The following is a 14,285-nucleotide window of genomic DNA, read 5'->3' on the forward strand; positions in this document are numbered from 1 at the left end:
AAAATTAATTCTATGTTTATGAAGGGACTAGCTGTTGTACCCGGCGTTGCTCATGTTTTCTGTGTTGAAGTTAAGCCCACCTCTGACCTTGTATTGAAATCTTCTACGTTCCCCATGCCAACTATTACCCATTGAGATGTTATATCTGCTTCGGCAGGGATTTTACCCGGATAACGCTTTTGACATACTCATACGTACTGGACCGTCTGAAATCGCAGTTAAACTTTTGGGTGCACCTCGACCCGTTGAGAGTGATGTTTGTTTATTTCTCTCGCCTTAATGCCACCCTCTGTACAAAATTGATCAGCTTGTCCAAGCTCAGCAAAATCCGAGGTGCTAAGGGTATGTCATAAAATAAAATCCATGTAACCATTTACATGAAAATATCCCATTGACTTTTAAATCCCAATACATTATATGAATAATCGATGCTTCATACGTCGAAGTGCTTAATTTTACTCAAGGGTCAAATTTCTTCAAAATCAGTTCACTATTTTATTGTGAGTGAATTTTGACGATTTCTGCCTTTCACCAGTTTAATTTTAATTCTACTACATGACTCCGACCATAAACTTTACCTACATGTCAAATTTCATCAAAATCGGATGAATTCTGTAAAAGTTACAGCATAAAATATTAATCCTGTGAGTAATTGCATACAAAAAGCCTATTGGTTTCTTAAAATCCCCTGCTCACACGCAATTATCGATTTTTTTTATCAACTCTTCAGGCTGGCATCAACTAATGGGCAATAAAATTTCTACAAAATCGACAAGAATGTCTCTAAGGAAATGCTTATTTGCATTTGTGCCCTTTTAAAACCTTTTTGAATTAAATAAGCATCTTTACCGTCTGCCCCACCACAAAATTTACCTGCATCTCAAATTTCATTAAAATCGGACAGAAAAAATATAAAAGTTACGGCGAAAAATACAATCCCGGTGGGTATCTGCACGCAAAAAGCCTACTGATTTTATAAAACCACTGCTTAGGCGCAATTATCGATATTTTGTCAATGCCATATACTGACATCAACTCACTGCCATGAACCTAGCTCACTGATCGATTTTCATCAAAATCGGACAAAAAAGCTGCAGGAAAAATAACATCGTTATGGGAATTTCCATTCAAACGCCCGATTGAGCTCACAAAAATTGATGCCATATGAGCATTATCGAGTTTTCGAAAAATTCCAGCCTTATTTGAACTTGAAGGTATATGATCTACCTATGTGCCAAAATCCTTAAAATCGGTTGGACGGTGTGGGAGGAGTTAGAGTAAGCCCAAACACATAGACAGACCCCATTACATATTTATGTATATAGATATTGATAAAAATGTTGAAATGAATATTGTGTGCGAGAGTGCGTGCATGTATGCGTGTGTATGTGTGTGTGTGTGCAAACCTGAGGTAATCAAACCTCACCAAGGTTTTTTAATACTTAGGAATTACTTGTCGATTCCTAAATTATTGTATTTTCTCAGGGTTAGTCCCTCCTATAGATTCTCGTCGTCTCTCCAATATGCTTTGACGACCTAAATCTTCAGGAAACTCGAGTACATGGTCAATGTAAGGCTCTCTCCAGAGTCCCGCGATCAAGCTGCTTTGCCCAAACGGTTTGGGGGTTTAGGTCTGCACAAGTGCTCATCTCTATCTCTTCCTTGTTTTCTTTCCTCCACCCACGCTAACTCTCCTTCCAATATGTACGAGTTCCAATAGGGAGATAGATGTAGCTCTATCACAGTAGAGAGAGCTGGGTTACAGTGGAGGATAGCTGGAAACAGAGAACGGGAAATCTGAGCTTAGGTGTCACTTTCAGCTTTCTCTTTTTTGATCAATCTGATCAATTTTGAAGGTGTCGCATACTTCCTGCCAGTGCAAAATTCTTGGGGTCTGGTTTGATGCTCTGACTGTGGCTAACATTGGTGATCTACTCAGTCTAGATAAACTCCACATCTCCATCGCACTCAGAGTTGGAGCCGATGTCTGTGGGAGAACTGAGATATTGCTGTGGTAGGCCTCTCGACTCCACTGGTCTTCACGCCTAAATACTGGTTGTTTTGATCGTCACACCGAGCTAAACTTAATCATTAAACGCGCCCTGGCTCGAGTTAACATCTCCTCAGTTCTGGATCCGGCGGGATTCTCCAGAAATTATGGGAAGAGACCAGTTGGTCTTATCCTTCATCCCTGGCTAAGAGGTAAGTGCCTCATCTAGGACACCACAGTCTGTGATTTCTTTACTCCCTCCCATATCCTGGATGTTGCGAAATGTGAGAGAGTCACTATTTCCGTAACCGAACGGAACAAAATCCTTAATTATTGGGACCTGTCAATGAACTATTTCTTCCAGCCTGAAGCGTTCGAGACAATTGGAGGGGCTGGGACGCTAACAGCGAAGTTCTTGCCACCGTTGGCGGTTCACCTTACCGAGGTGTGAGGTGATGCCTGTTCTAACGCCTGAGCCTCGCCATCGATCATGATAATGCCGTGAGCATGTTGGCTTGCTTCAGTAGGTTCCGTTGAACCTTGTGGTGTGCGACCACCTGAAGCACTTCGTATTGAATTGATGTCTTTTCCCTTTTTTCTTCCTTTATCTGGCTTTGTTTCTCCTTTTCCATACTAAACTCTCTCAAACCAATTCTTGAAAGCGGTTAAGATAAAAAATGTTGAAAGCTTTCATGTTTTGTTGATAACGGAACTAAACTGATGTTAAATAGCAGCAGTCCTGTGTTACTGACGTCAGATATCAGCAAGGTCATGGAATTATCAGAGAGAAACTAATTACATTCAGGGAGCGAGAGAGGGGGAGAGTGGAGGAGGAGGGGGATTCGAGAGGGGAACACAAGGAACACCAGGAACAATCATTTTGTTTTGTCAATCAATTTTTTCGGAGATGTTTATGAGTTTGAACTTACCAGTACCACAGGAACAAACAACACAAATAACAATGCTGTACTCGCCACAGACAAACATAATTCCTACAGTTCAGCAAGTTCATATTAATTATCCCCAGGTTGGCGCACCTGATAGTCGTCTTTTTGCCCAGACGTACGCATTTGAACTGGTCATTCGAAACTCCTTCAGTCAAAAATGCGAGCACATATAAGATTTTGCCTCGAAAACAATAAATTCGTTCCTTTTCCGAAAGTAAAGGTTTTTCAAATGCCAACAAAAACCAGAGAAATCGCTCACATTCTATCACCCACCCAGAAATGGATTACTCCTGGATTACTCCAAGAAAAACGACTAAAAGTTATGACTTCTCACATAAACATTCGGAACAATAGGTTCCATGTTTTAAGTGAAGAATTCAAGCAAAACCCAAAAGGTAGTCAGGATCTAATGAAAGTAAGACTGTGAAAAATACTTGCCCAAGAAAATCAATCAGACTAGAAAATAAGTCGGCCATAAATCTACCTAAAGTAAAACTTCCATGAGACGATATCTCTGTCTAAGAATTTCAACAAAAATAAACTAGCTCAAGTTCTGTTTGTCCAATGTCACAAGCTGAAGGAATATTTTTTTTTTTGAAAAAAGTGGTAAAGAAGAGACAGAAAACCTAATGCTTACTGAAAATAAAAATGATGATCGAATCTGGTGTAATTGGATTGAAAAGAATCGTAATTGATATCCAGATGAAGTTCAGGACGGACGTTCACAAGCACTACTGGAATTTCTTAAATCTAGTCAGACATGCATTAAAGAAGGCCTTAAAACAAGTAGAAAGAAGTCCTGGAACAACCTCACAGATTCCTAGCGTTACGCACTCCGTCGTTTAGCTAACAATGATTTTATTGCTATCAAAATGGCGGATAAGGAAGACGCTATTGTAATTATGGACAAGAGTGAGTATATTTCGGCTTGTGAAGAAGTTTTAAGTGACAAAACTTCATATGAAGAATTACCTGTCGATCCAAACCTCAATTACAGGGAAATGGAAGAAAACGATTTCATTAATAAGACTGAATCCAGGATTTTATGGACAGAAAAAAGAACACCTGTATTTTATGGTATCCTCAAAATACACATAAACTTCAAAAGATTTCCTCCAATGAGCCCAATTTTCAGCGGATGTTGTACAGCCAAAATTTTGGAGTGGCTGGATGACTTTCTACTCCCTGTCGCAAAAAGATCAAGTTCCTATATTCGGGATACTTTTGATTTCGTGCATAAAATCAACAACTTTTCTTAACATCGAAGCGATGTCGAAAACAGTAGCTCGACGGAAACTGCCGAACATTTTACATCAAACGGCTGCAATTTTGAAGAACACTTGAAAGTGCATATTCTCAGAAAATATTCTGAATCTATACACTTTCAGCCCTCAAAATGCATGAGAAATATGTTTGTGAATGAGCAAAATGACTGAGGAACTCATCATATTTACTCAAAAATTTTTGATTAAATATTCTTCCTTTTCCTGTTCTTTTTTCTTTTAGTCAGTCGTAAAATTGAAAATTGAAGACTGATGTCATTCCGTCAAAGTGGGAACGCAGGATCTCCTCGTTCGAACTTCTGAATTTAATTTTCTATAATTTTGAATTTCTATGCATCACTTTTAATTTTGAACTCGACAAATACAGGCAAGCTGTGAAATATCGTTCAAACCAATAAAATATCCATTGCAGTCGCATCGCGCTCTTCGTATTTATCTTTGTGAAGAGTTACGCCAATCCTCTTCAAAGATTATTATTATTGCTGTTGTTGTTGTTGTAGCTGTTATAATTAGTGGAGGCGCAATGGCCCAGTGGTTAGGGCAGCGGTCTCGCGGTTTCGATTCCCAGACCGGGCGTTGTGAGTGTTTATTGAGCGAAAACACCTAAAGCTCCACGAGGCTCCGACAGGGGATGGTGGTGATCCCTGCTGTACTCTTTCACCACAACTTTCTCTCGCTCTTTCTTCATGTTTCTGTTGTACCTGTATTTCAAAGGGCCGGCCTTGTCACTCTCTGTGTCACGCTGAATATCCCCGAGGACTACGTTAAGGGTACACGTGTCTGTGGAGTGCTCAGCCACTTGCACGTTAATATCACGAGCAAGCTGTTCCGTTGATCGTATCAGCTGGGACCCTCATCGTCGCAACCGACGGAGTGCTCCTATATATATAGCTGTTATAATTATTAAGTGGCGATCTGGCAGAATCGTTAGCACGTGAGGCGAAATTGCTTAGGTCGTTATATTTACTTAATTTGTCAAATTCCTTTACAGATATATTTTTATCAGTGGGAACACTGACACCTATTAGTCTACAAGTATTTTCTTTCCTGTCTTTGATAATTATGTCTGGTCGATTAGCCGGATTGCTCTGTCGGTGTTGACTAGAAAATCCCAGAGGATCGTGACCAGGATGATGTTCATACCAGTAAGCAGGAGTGCTGATTTTGTAGAGTTTACATATTTTACAATATAAATACTGTCCTACCCTATCGTGGCGATTTTTGTATTCATTTGGTGTCAACATAGGACGTTCCAAAACGAGATGGTTTATCGTTTCATCAAATGACACACAATCTGCATTTAGAGTCAGTACCGTTTTGAAAAACGTTAGCCTAATAGTTTCGCATAAGTAAGCTTTGATTTTGTGCCACCAATATAAATCTTTATTATTATTATTATTATTATTATTAAGGCGGCGAGTTGAAAGAATTGTTAGCACATCTGGCAAAATGCGTAGCTGCATTTCATATCTTTATGTTCTGAGTTCAAATTCAGCCAAGGTCAACATGGCGCTTCATCATGTTGGGATCGATAAAATAAGTACTTGTTGAGCACTGGGAATGATATAATCAACTTACCCATTCCCTTGTACTTGCTGGCCTTGTGTCAAAACTTGAAACTATTATTATTATTATTATTATTTTTGCGTGAGAGAGCAGTGCATGCCATCAAAGTGACACTGGGGTACAAATATATGAAGCCCAGTATACCCATCCTGACTACCCCTCTGATAAAGGTACACCAGGCACATGCATCACAACTATATGTGCACGACATAGTGATCTCATATCAAGATAAACAGTGCATGATCTTGCAGGTGGGGTCCAGCTAGAATTTTCTTCTGGTCGAGTAACCCATCCCGCTCAAATGGTCCCTGAATAAGGGCTGTTTAAGGATGTTGAAAGAACCACCATGTTTCCAGAGGTGAATTATTCAAACCCCAAAGAATCCTTCTCAACACATGGCTACGATGCTCCCCAACTACTTCTGCTCGTGATCAGAGATGCACATATTGTCAGCCACTAAGGGACATGCTCAACTGGTTACGGTCAAACAACTGACAAGCTAATCTGTGGTATTGAGCAGAGTATTTGCTGTAGCCCATCTTTTATACCAAAACAAAACACTGTACATGATGACACTTCCAATCGGTTAACATCAGAAGCCATGAGAGCCACTGCCTGGTACTGCATCAGGGCATTTTATCATTATTATTATTATTATGATTTTCAACTCTTTGTCACTCATTCATACATAACCAGACTGTCAAAATATCATTCAAACCAATAAAATATTTATTGCATTCACATCGTGCTCTTCATATTGACTTAATAATAATAATAATAATAATAATAGAGCAGAAGTAGTGGAGGAGCATCATAGCCATGTGTTGAGAGGGATTCTTTGGGGTTTGAATAATTCACCTCTGGAGACATGGGTGGTTTTTTCAACATCCTTAAACAACCCTTATTCAGGGACAGTTTGAGCGGGATGGGATACTCAACCTGAAGAAAATTCTAACTGGGCCCCACCTGCAAGGTCATGTGCAGTTTATCTTGATATGAGATCACCATGTCGCGCACATATGGTTGTGATGCATGTGCCTGGTGTACCCTTATCAGAGGGGTAGTCATGATAAGTATATTGGGCTTCGTATATTTTACCCCAGTGTCACTTTGATGGCATGAACTGCTCTCTCACTCAATAATAATAATAATAATAATAACTAGTTGGACCCGTGAAAAATTCACGGAAAACATAAAAAAATGTAAGCATCTGTAAACATTGTACTGGTGCCATGAGAAATGTTTGTATATTATGACCGTCAGACTTTACGTTCTGAGTTCAAATTCTACCGAGGTTGACTTTTGGGGTCGATAAATTAAGTAACAGTTGTGTACTGGGGCTGATCTAATCAACTGGCCCCTTCCCCACAAAAATTTCTGGAAGAGACCTTGTGGTAGGCTCCACACCAGATGGCTGGATGTAATTGGGGAAGATCAACATCACCTTGGAGGATGCAGAGAGGCTGTCACAGGACCACCAGCAATGGAGAGCACTGGTGGACCTGGTCAGCTCTATGCATGATAACATCTCTGGGACCACTAACCTGGGATGACCCCAGCCCTCATCAAGCAAGCAGCAAGTAAAGGTAATAGCAAATTTTTCTCGAAGAAAGTAGCTTGTATTACTGTTTGGCATTGAAATACAAACAGTAAGGGCATTTCAAAACTCAGTAACTTTTCATCCTTTTCATTTAGCCAACTGAGGGATCTTCCTTAGCCCTTTTATAAAAGTGATAGAGATCCTAGTTCCATGCAAAGATCTACTGAAATTTCTACGACATACAATAGGTGACCCTAGTCTCTCATCCAGCCACTGTGTATGGAGTAGTACTCCCTCATGCTGAGTTTCAGTTCATTTTCCCTCTCTTGATTACTACTACGATCTTCTCTAAAAAAATATACTTCATATTTCTCCAGAGAAGATAAGGAATTATTTTTTTATCAGACTTCAGTCTCAGTGAATATTATTCATTATACATAAAACAAATAATCCCCTAAAGCTGAAGTGATTGACTTTGATACCATACTGTGCATGTGTGAATATGTACATGTATGTATATGTATGCATACATGTATGTACATACATACTAAACCATCTTTGATATTTATATGTGAAGTGTCAGATTCTCACCACTCTCTTCTACGGCTTGGAGACCTGGGTCACCTACCACAGTCACATCCGTCTCATCCACCAGCGATGTCTCCGCACCATCCTCAACATTCACTGGAGTGGCTTCGTCACAAACATTGGAGTTTTGGAGCAGGCCGAGATCCCCAGCATTGAATCTATGCTACTGAAGTACCACCTCCAATGGGCGGGGCATATCTCCAGAATGGAGAACCATTGAGTTCCTAAGATTGCTGTTTGGTGAACTCTCCACCAGCCACTGTGAGAGAGGAGCCTCAAGGAAATGCTACAAAGACTGCCTCAAAAAGACTTTCACTGCATGTCATGTTGACCACCAATGCTGGACAGACCTGGCTGTGGACCATGATGCCTGGTGCCACACGATCTTCAATGTGGTCAATGAGTTTGAAGAACACAGAAGAGATGCGCATAAAGACAAAAGATGCAGGAGGAAGGCCCGAGCTGCCTCTGACACCACACCGGATGATACCTTCATCTGTGGACACTGTTCACGGACCTGCCTTTCCCGAGTCGGACTTGTCAGTCATGAGCGTGCATGCACGCAACATGGACAGCCTTCCTAATCTTCGCTCTCGAAGCCAAGCCATGATGATCTTCAATATGTATATATATATATAAAGGGGGTGAGATGGCAGAAACATTAGCACGCCAGATGAAATGCTTAGCAGTATTTCATCTGTCTTTGTTCTGAGTTCAAATTCTGCTGAGGCCGACTTTGTCTTTAATCGTTTCAGGATTGATAAATATAAATACCAGTTGTGTACTGGGGTCGATCTAATCAACTGGCCCTCTACCCCAGACTAGAAATTAATATATATTTTGACATTTTTTTTTATCATAGGCGCAGGAGTGGCTGTGTGGTAAGTAGCTTTCTTACCAACCACATGGTTCCGGGTTCAGTCCCACTGCGTGGCATCTTGGGCAAGTGTCTTCTACTATAGCCTTGGGCCCACCAAAGCCTTGTGAGTGGATTTGGTACATGGAAACTCAATGAAGTCCATCGTATATATATATATATATATATATATATATATATATGTGTGTGTGTGTGTGTATGTTTGTGTGTCTGTGTTTGTCCCCCTAACATTGCTTGACAACCGATGCTGGTGTGTTTACGTCCCCGTCACTTAGAGACTGATAGAATAAGAACTGGGTTTACAAAGAATAAGTCCTGGGGTCGATTTCCTCGACTAAAGGCGGTGCTCCAGCATGGCTGCAGTCAAATGACTGAAACAAGTAAAAGAGTAATTATTTATTTCTATTTAATTACAATTATTAAACTTTTTATCCAATTAGATATCATTTTTAAGAAAAACATTTTAAAAATAATATCTGCTTCGATATCAAAATACAGACACTTATATACTCTTTTACTTGTTTCAGTCATTTGACTGCGGCCATGCTGCGGCACCACCTTTAGTCAAGAAAAATTGACCCCAGAACTTATTCTTTGTAAGCCTAGTACTTATTCGATTGGTCTTTTTTTTGCTGAACCACTAAGTTATGGGGACGTAAACACACCAGCATCGGTTGTCAAGCGATGTTGGGGGGGGGACAAACATAGACACACAAACATACATATATATATATGTATGAGACCTCTGGAAGTGTGCTGTGCACGAGAAGACCCGGCAGGACAAGTGAGTCCACAACCCGTGGCCTTCTACATGGGATGGAGCCAGCCTACGTATGCATACCTTCCCTTCTTGGGACACAAAACTCTACTTGTGAAGACGTGTTGAGGCAAGTGAGGATCAGAATCGAAATCGATCAATGGAAATTGCGGATGTGCTACCAGTGCCGGTGGCATGTCGAAACTCTGCTTGTGAAGACCCATTGAGGCAAGTGAGGATCAGAATCGAAATCGATCAATGGAAATCGATCAATGGAATTGCAGATGTGTTACCAGTGCCGGTGGCATGTAAGAGAACTTTCCGTTTCGCGACCGTTGCCAGCACCGCCCCGTTTCGTGTCCGTTGCCAGCCTCGCCTGGCCCTCGTGCCGGTGGCACATAAAAAGCACCATCCGTTCGTGGCCGTTTGCCAGCTCTGTCTGGCACCAGTGCGGGTGGCACGTAAAAAGCACCCACTACACTCACGGAGTGGTTGGTGTTAGGAAGGGCATCCAGCCGTAGAAACACTGCCAGATTTGACTGGGCCTGATGAAGCCTTCTGGCTTCACAGACCCCAGTAGAACCGTCCAACCCATGCTAGCATGGAAAACGGACGCTAAATGATGATGATGATGATGATGATGATATATATATACATATGTACAACGGGTTTCTTTCAGTTTCTGTATACCAAATCCACTCACAAGGCTTTGGTCAGCCCGAGGCTATAGTAAAAGACACTTGTCCAAGGTGCCAGTGCAGTGGGACTGAACCCGGAACCATGTGGTTCGTAAGCAAGCTACTTACCACACAGCCACTCCTGCATCATTTGTTTTTGTTCTTTTGATTTTTCTTTTCTTATAAGTTAATAGTTTCTCTACTTCCATTTACATACGAAATTAACATGGAATATATTTTTATATATAAACAAATCATAAAACATAAAAACCACCAGAAGAGAAAACCAAACTCCTAGAATTTATCTACGTGTCATTTATACGGAGATAACAAAATATTGTATACATTTATCAGAATTTAAAAGTTAGAACATTCCTCCCCAGAAATGTTACTTCTTAACGTGTATCATAACTTGCTGTTACTACAAAAAATACATACAAAAACAAATGTTAATAAACTAAAGGTTAATTTTTGCAGGTTAATTTCAAGTTTTAAAATGTGTTAAACCTTACTGAAATCCATCATCATCATTATCATCATCGTTTAACGTCCGCTTTCCATGCTAGCATGGGTTGGACGGTTCAACTGGGGTCTGGGAAGCCAGTAGGCTGCACCAGGCCCAGTCTGATCTGGCAGTGTTTCTACAGCTGGATGCCCTTCCTAACGCCAACCACTCCATGAGTGTAGTGGGTGCTTTTTACGTGCCACCAGCACAGGTGCCAGACGTGGCTGGCAACGGCCACATTCGGATAGTTTTCTTACGTGCCACCGACACTAGTATCACAACTACAATTTCCATTGATTTTGATCGATTTCGATTTGTTTTTAATAATTTACTAATTCATGGCTCCAGTTTTCAGTTAGTGAACTAAACACACACAACTGCACTTTTCTGTTTCACAGGCAGTCACAATTTAAAGTTATGTGTTATTTTGTTTCTCTATATCTTAATAGTTACAACTTGATCATAGAGCACAACCAGTTCCTTCAGATTTCAGATATCACTTTATTACACTACTAGCACTATGACTCAGCAACGCCGGGTCATACTGCTAGTGCATGCATATACAGCTGCGTGCATGCGCACATACACGCGAGTACTGTCCAAATCTCCGACCAATCACATACAGCTAGCTGGCATTCAATTGGCGTATCAAGTTTCGGGCATTTTGATTGGGTTTTGAATAGAAAATTCACAAAAAAGTCATTTCTATTGATTTTTTTAATGGCTTTGTGTGGTGACTGGGGAAATGTAAAGATATGCACGACCACCCTTGGATGATTTTGAATGACCATAGAAAGTGCGAGCCCTCTATCTGAAAAATTGTGGATTTGTATAAAGGACACACACACAGACATTTTGCCGATTATATATATAGAGATATTCTGCAACATTGTCTTCTTACTATACTGATCTGAAAAAGTATTAGCACTGTCTTTTCCCTCCTCTCTCCCCAAATCTCTCTTTCCATATCACTCCACCGCTTCTTTCAGCTTCTCATCTGCATTTATGTAACTAAGCTGACAAAGCCACTTAAAGTCTCTCTAAAGAAAGACAAGAGTCTGAATTGTTGAGTAACCAACTCACTGAAATGTCCCTTCAATGAATTTTTAAGGATTAAATTTTCCCAGTGCAGGCAACCACCAATTTCCTCAGACTCCTGATTTTATTCTACTTGATTCATGATAATTTGGCACATATAACAATTTCTAACATTATTAGAACACAGTTTAACATTTTGGAGGAAGGAATGTAAATAATGAGTTTAACCCAAATACTTAACTTGATAATTTTTATCATCAGGGCAATAAAAGGTCAAGTCAACCTCGGCAGGAATTGAGCTCAGAATATAAAAAGTAAAATATCAACACTGTAATATTTGCTATCTTTTGGCAAGAACAACTAAGTACAAAGATACTTTGTTTTACATCAGAAAAACTTAATAGCTTAACATGTGACAATCTAACAGTTACTAATTAACTTAACAATTAAAAATTTTCATTTGTTTTTTTGATTTTTCTTTTCTTATTTTACAAGTTGTAAAAAGTTGTCATATATGGCCAATATTAATGCATCCCTTAAAATTACAATTTGATTTGATTTGTAACAATTTTCTTGATAAATTTGAAAGTTTGGTATTTCCTTTAATTAGATTTTCTGTAATCAGATGGCAAATTATTAATTGTAGGAATAAGGCAAATTAGCAAACAGTTTTTGGGTTTTTCTATCAGAATAGTTTTAATCAAAGAAAAAATAACATTAATGTCTTTAAAAATAATTATCATTGAAATACAAATTTTTGTCACTACTTTTTTATTGCTAGACATATAACAATAGAAAAGGATATTGACCATTCAAATAAAATCTAAATCTACCCTGAAAAAGTTTCATAAGAAACAAAATAGAAGATATAACAACAGATTAGTGCTTCTGTCCCATCAACACAACTGGACAGGTTCATATGTCTCAGTAAAGCAATAGTTAATAAAATCATCACAGAAATTTCAGTATCATTAGTCAGTACACTTATTTTCACATAAACATAGAATAAACAAAAAGGATATGAATTATAAATCATAGGTATTTCAAAATTCAAAATTCATCTATGTGTTTCATTTCAGAAAATATAATTGTATAGATTGCTAGCAATGAACATTGTTCTATGAAATTCAGTTTAGCTAAGAAAATATGTATTATGCCCAATTTTGTTGAATGGTTAATGTTAGAATGGGCATCAGATTTCACAACCACTTGCTCCAACAATTCCTGTGAATCAGAATCAATCAAGAGCTATCCAATTCCTATTCAATGGATAAAAATTAAAATATTTCACTTGTAAATCTATTTTCGACATTTTTTATAATATAAATCTTTTCATTTAAAGCCCTCCCATACACACATATTTTATTTCTAAAAACTCATCAACACCAAATTTCCCCCCTTCTCGTCCAATACCTGATTCCTTAACTCCTCCAAATGGACATTCAGCAGCAGATAACAAACTTTCATTGACACCAACAATCCCAGTCTCTAGCTTTTCAGCAACACGCCAAATTTGAGAAATGTCTGTTGAATAGAAGTACCCTGAAAACAGAAAAATGCAAATATGTTAAAAAAAAAATTATTTCACACTTGATATTCATTCACATATACATTTATAAAACATAATTTAGAGAAGTATTTCTATTTATACAACCAAAGGAGGAAAAGGAAAATTCAATGTCCTTTACAAACCTCCCTCCTTAAATGAGGTTAACATAATAAGTGTTCTGCATGAACTTCTGGTGTTTGATGCCAATGAAAAAAACATGAGCGGAGAGCTTATTTCAGAAGGCATGAATTCTTGGTAAAAAGGATTAGACAAAGTTGCCTGTCAGTGTTCAGGGAAGAGACAAAGTGAAAATATGAAGCATAGGTCTGAGAACCCCACCCTTTGGTCATGACACAGACCATGGGCTTGCACCTAGAAAGTTACCCTCCGAGGCACAAGTCCAGGCAAGTTTGTTTATGGAAGACCAGCAGTCGCCCATGCATACTGGCCTCTTCTCTCCACAACACCAGTGTTATCCAAGGGAAAGGCAAAGGCCGATACAGCTTGGCACCTGTGACATCGCAACTCATTTCTACAGCTGAGCGAACTGGAACTACGGGAAATAAAGTGTCTTGCTCAAGAACACAACACGTAGCCCAGTCCAAGATTCGAGCTCACAACCTCATGATCGTAAGCTCGATGCTCTAACCACTGAGCCATGCACCTCCACTTAGCATAGGTAGAGACAGATGTATAGGATAGATTTGTATAGGTGATGCAGCCGGTTATTTGAAAGGAACTGAAGCAATTATAGTATGGCTTGCAGTGAACTGTTGAATGAATTCTTGTTAATCAACTGTTGTCAAGGGTATTTCTGTGAATAACAACAGCACCATCCAGATATATGATCGGCATATTAATGTGAGTCACACCTGTATTATACAGGGGCCTACAATTAAGCAAGGCTGAAATATTTTCTGACTTTAGAAGCTTAGAAATGCAACTTTAACAATGTTATATTTGGATTG

The 14,285-nt window shown here is 39.3% G+C and overlaps 1 protein-coding gene across 3 annotated transcripts in view; it reads right to left on the reverse strand.

The window, feature by feature from the left end:
- Nucleotides 1–12,437: 12,437 nt before the first annotated feature.
- The window catches only part of LOC115209390 (succinate-semialdehyde dehydrogenase, mitochondrial), a 90,738-nt gene continuing 88,890 nt past the window's right edge, over nt 12,438–14,285 (reverse strand). For all 3 annotated transcript variants that reach the window (XM_029777779.2, XM_029777778.2, XM_036501536.1), the window contains one exon: nt 12,438–13,310. In XM_029777779.2, coding sequence (XP_029633639.1) covers nt 13,105–13,310 — 206 coding nt within the window. In that variant the 3' untranslated portion in view covers nt 12,438–13,104. The remainder of the gene's footprint in view (nt 13,311–14,285) is intronic.

This window comes from Octopus sinensis, linkage group LG3 (assembly GCF_006345805.1).
Source record: "Octopus sinensis linkage group LG3, ASM634580v1, whole genome shotgun sequence".
Lineage (NCBI taxonomy): Eukaryota > Metazoa > Mollusca > Cephalopoda > Octopoda > Octopodidae > Octopus > Octopus sinensis.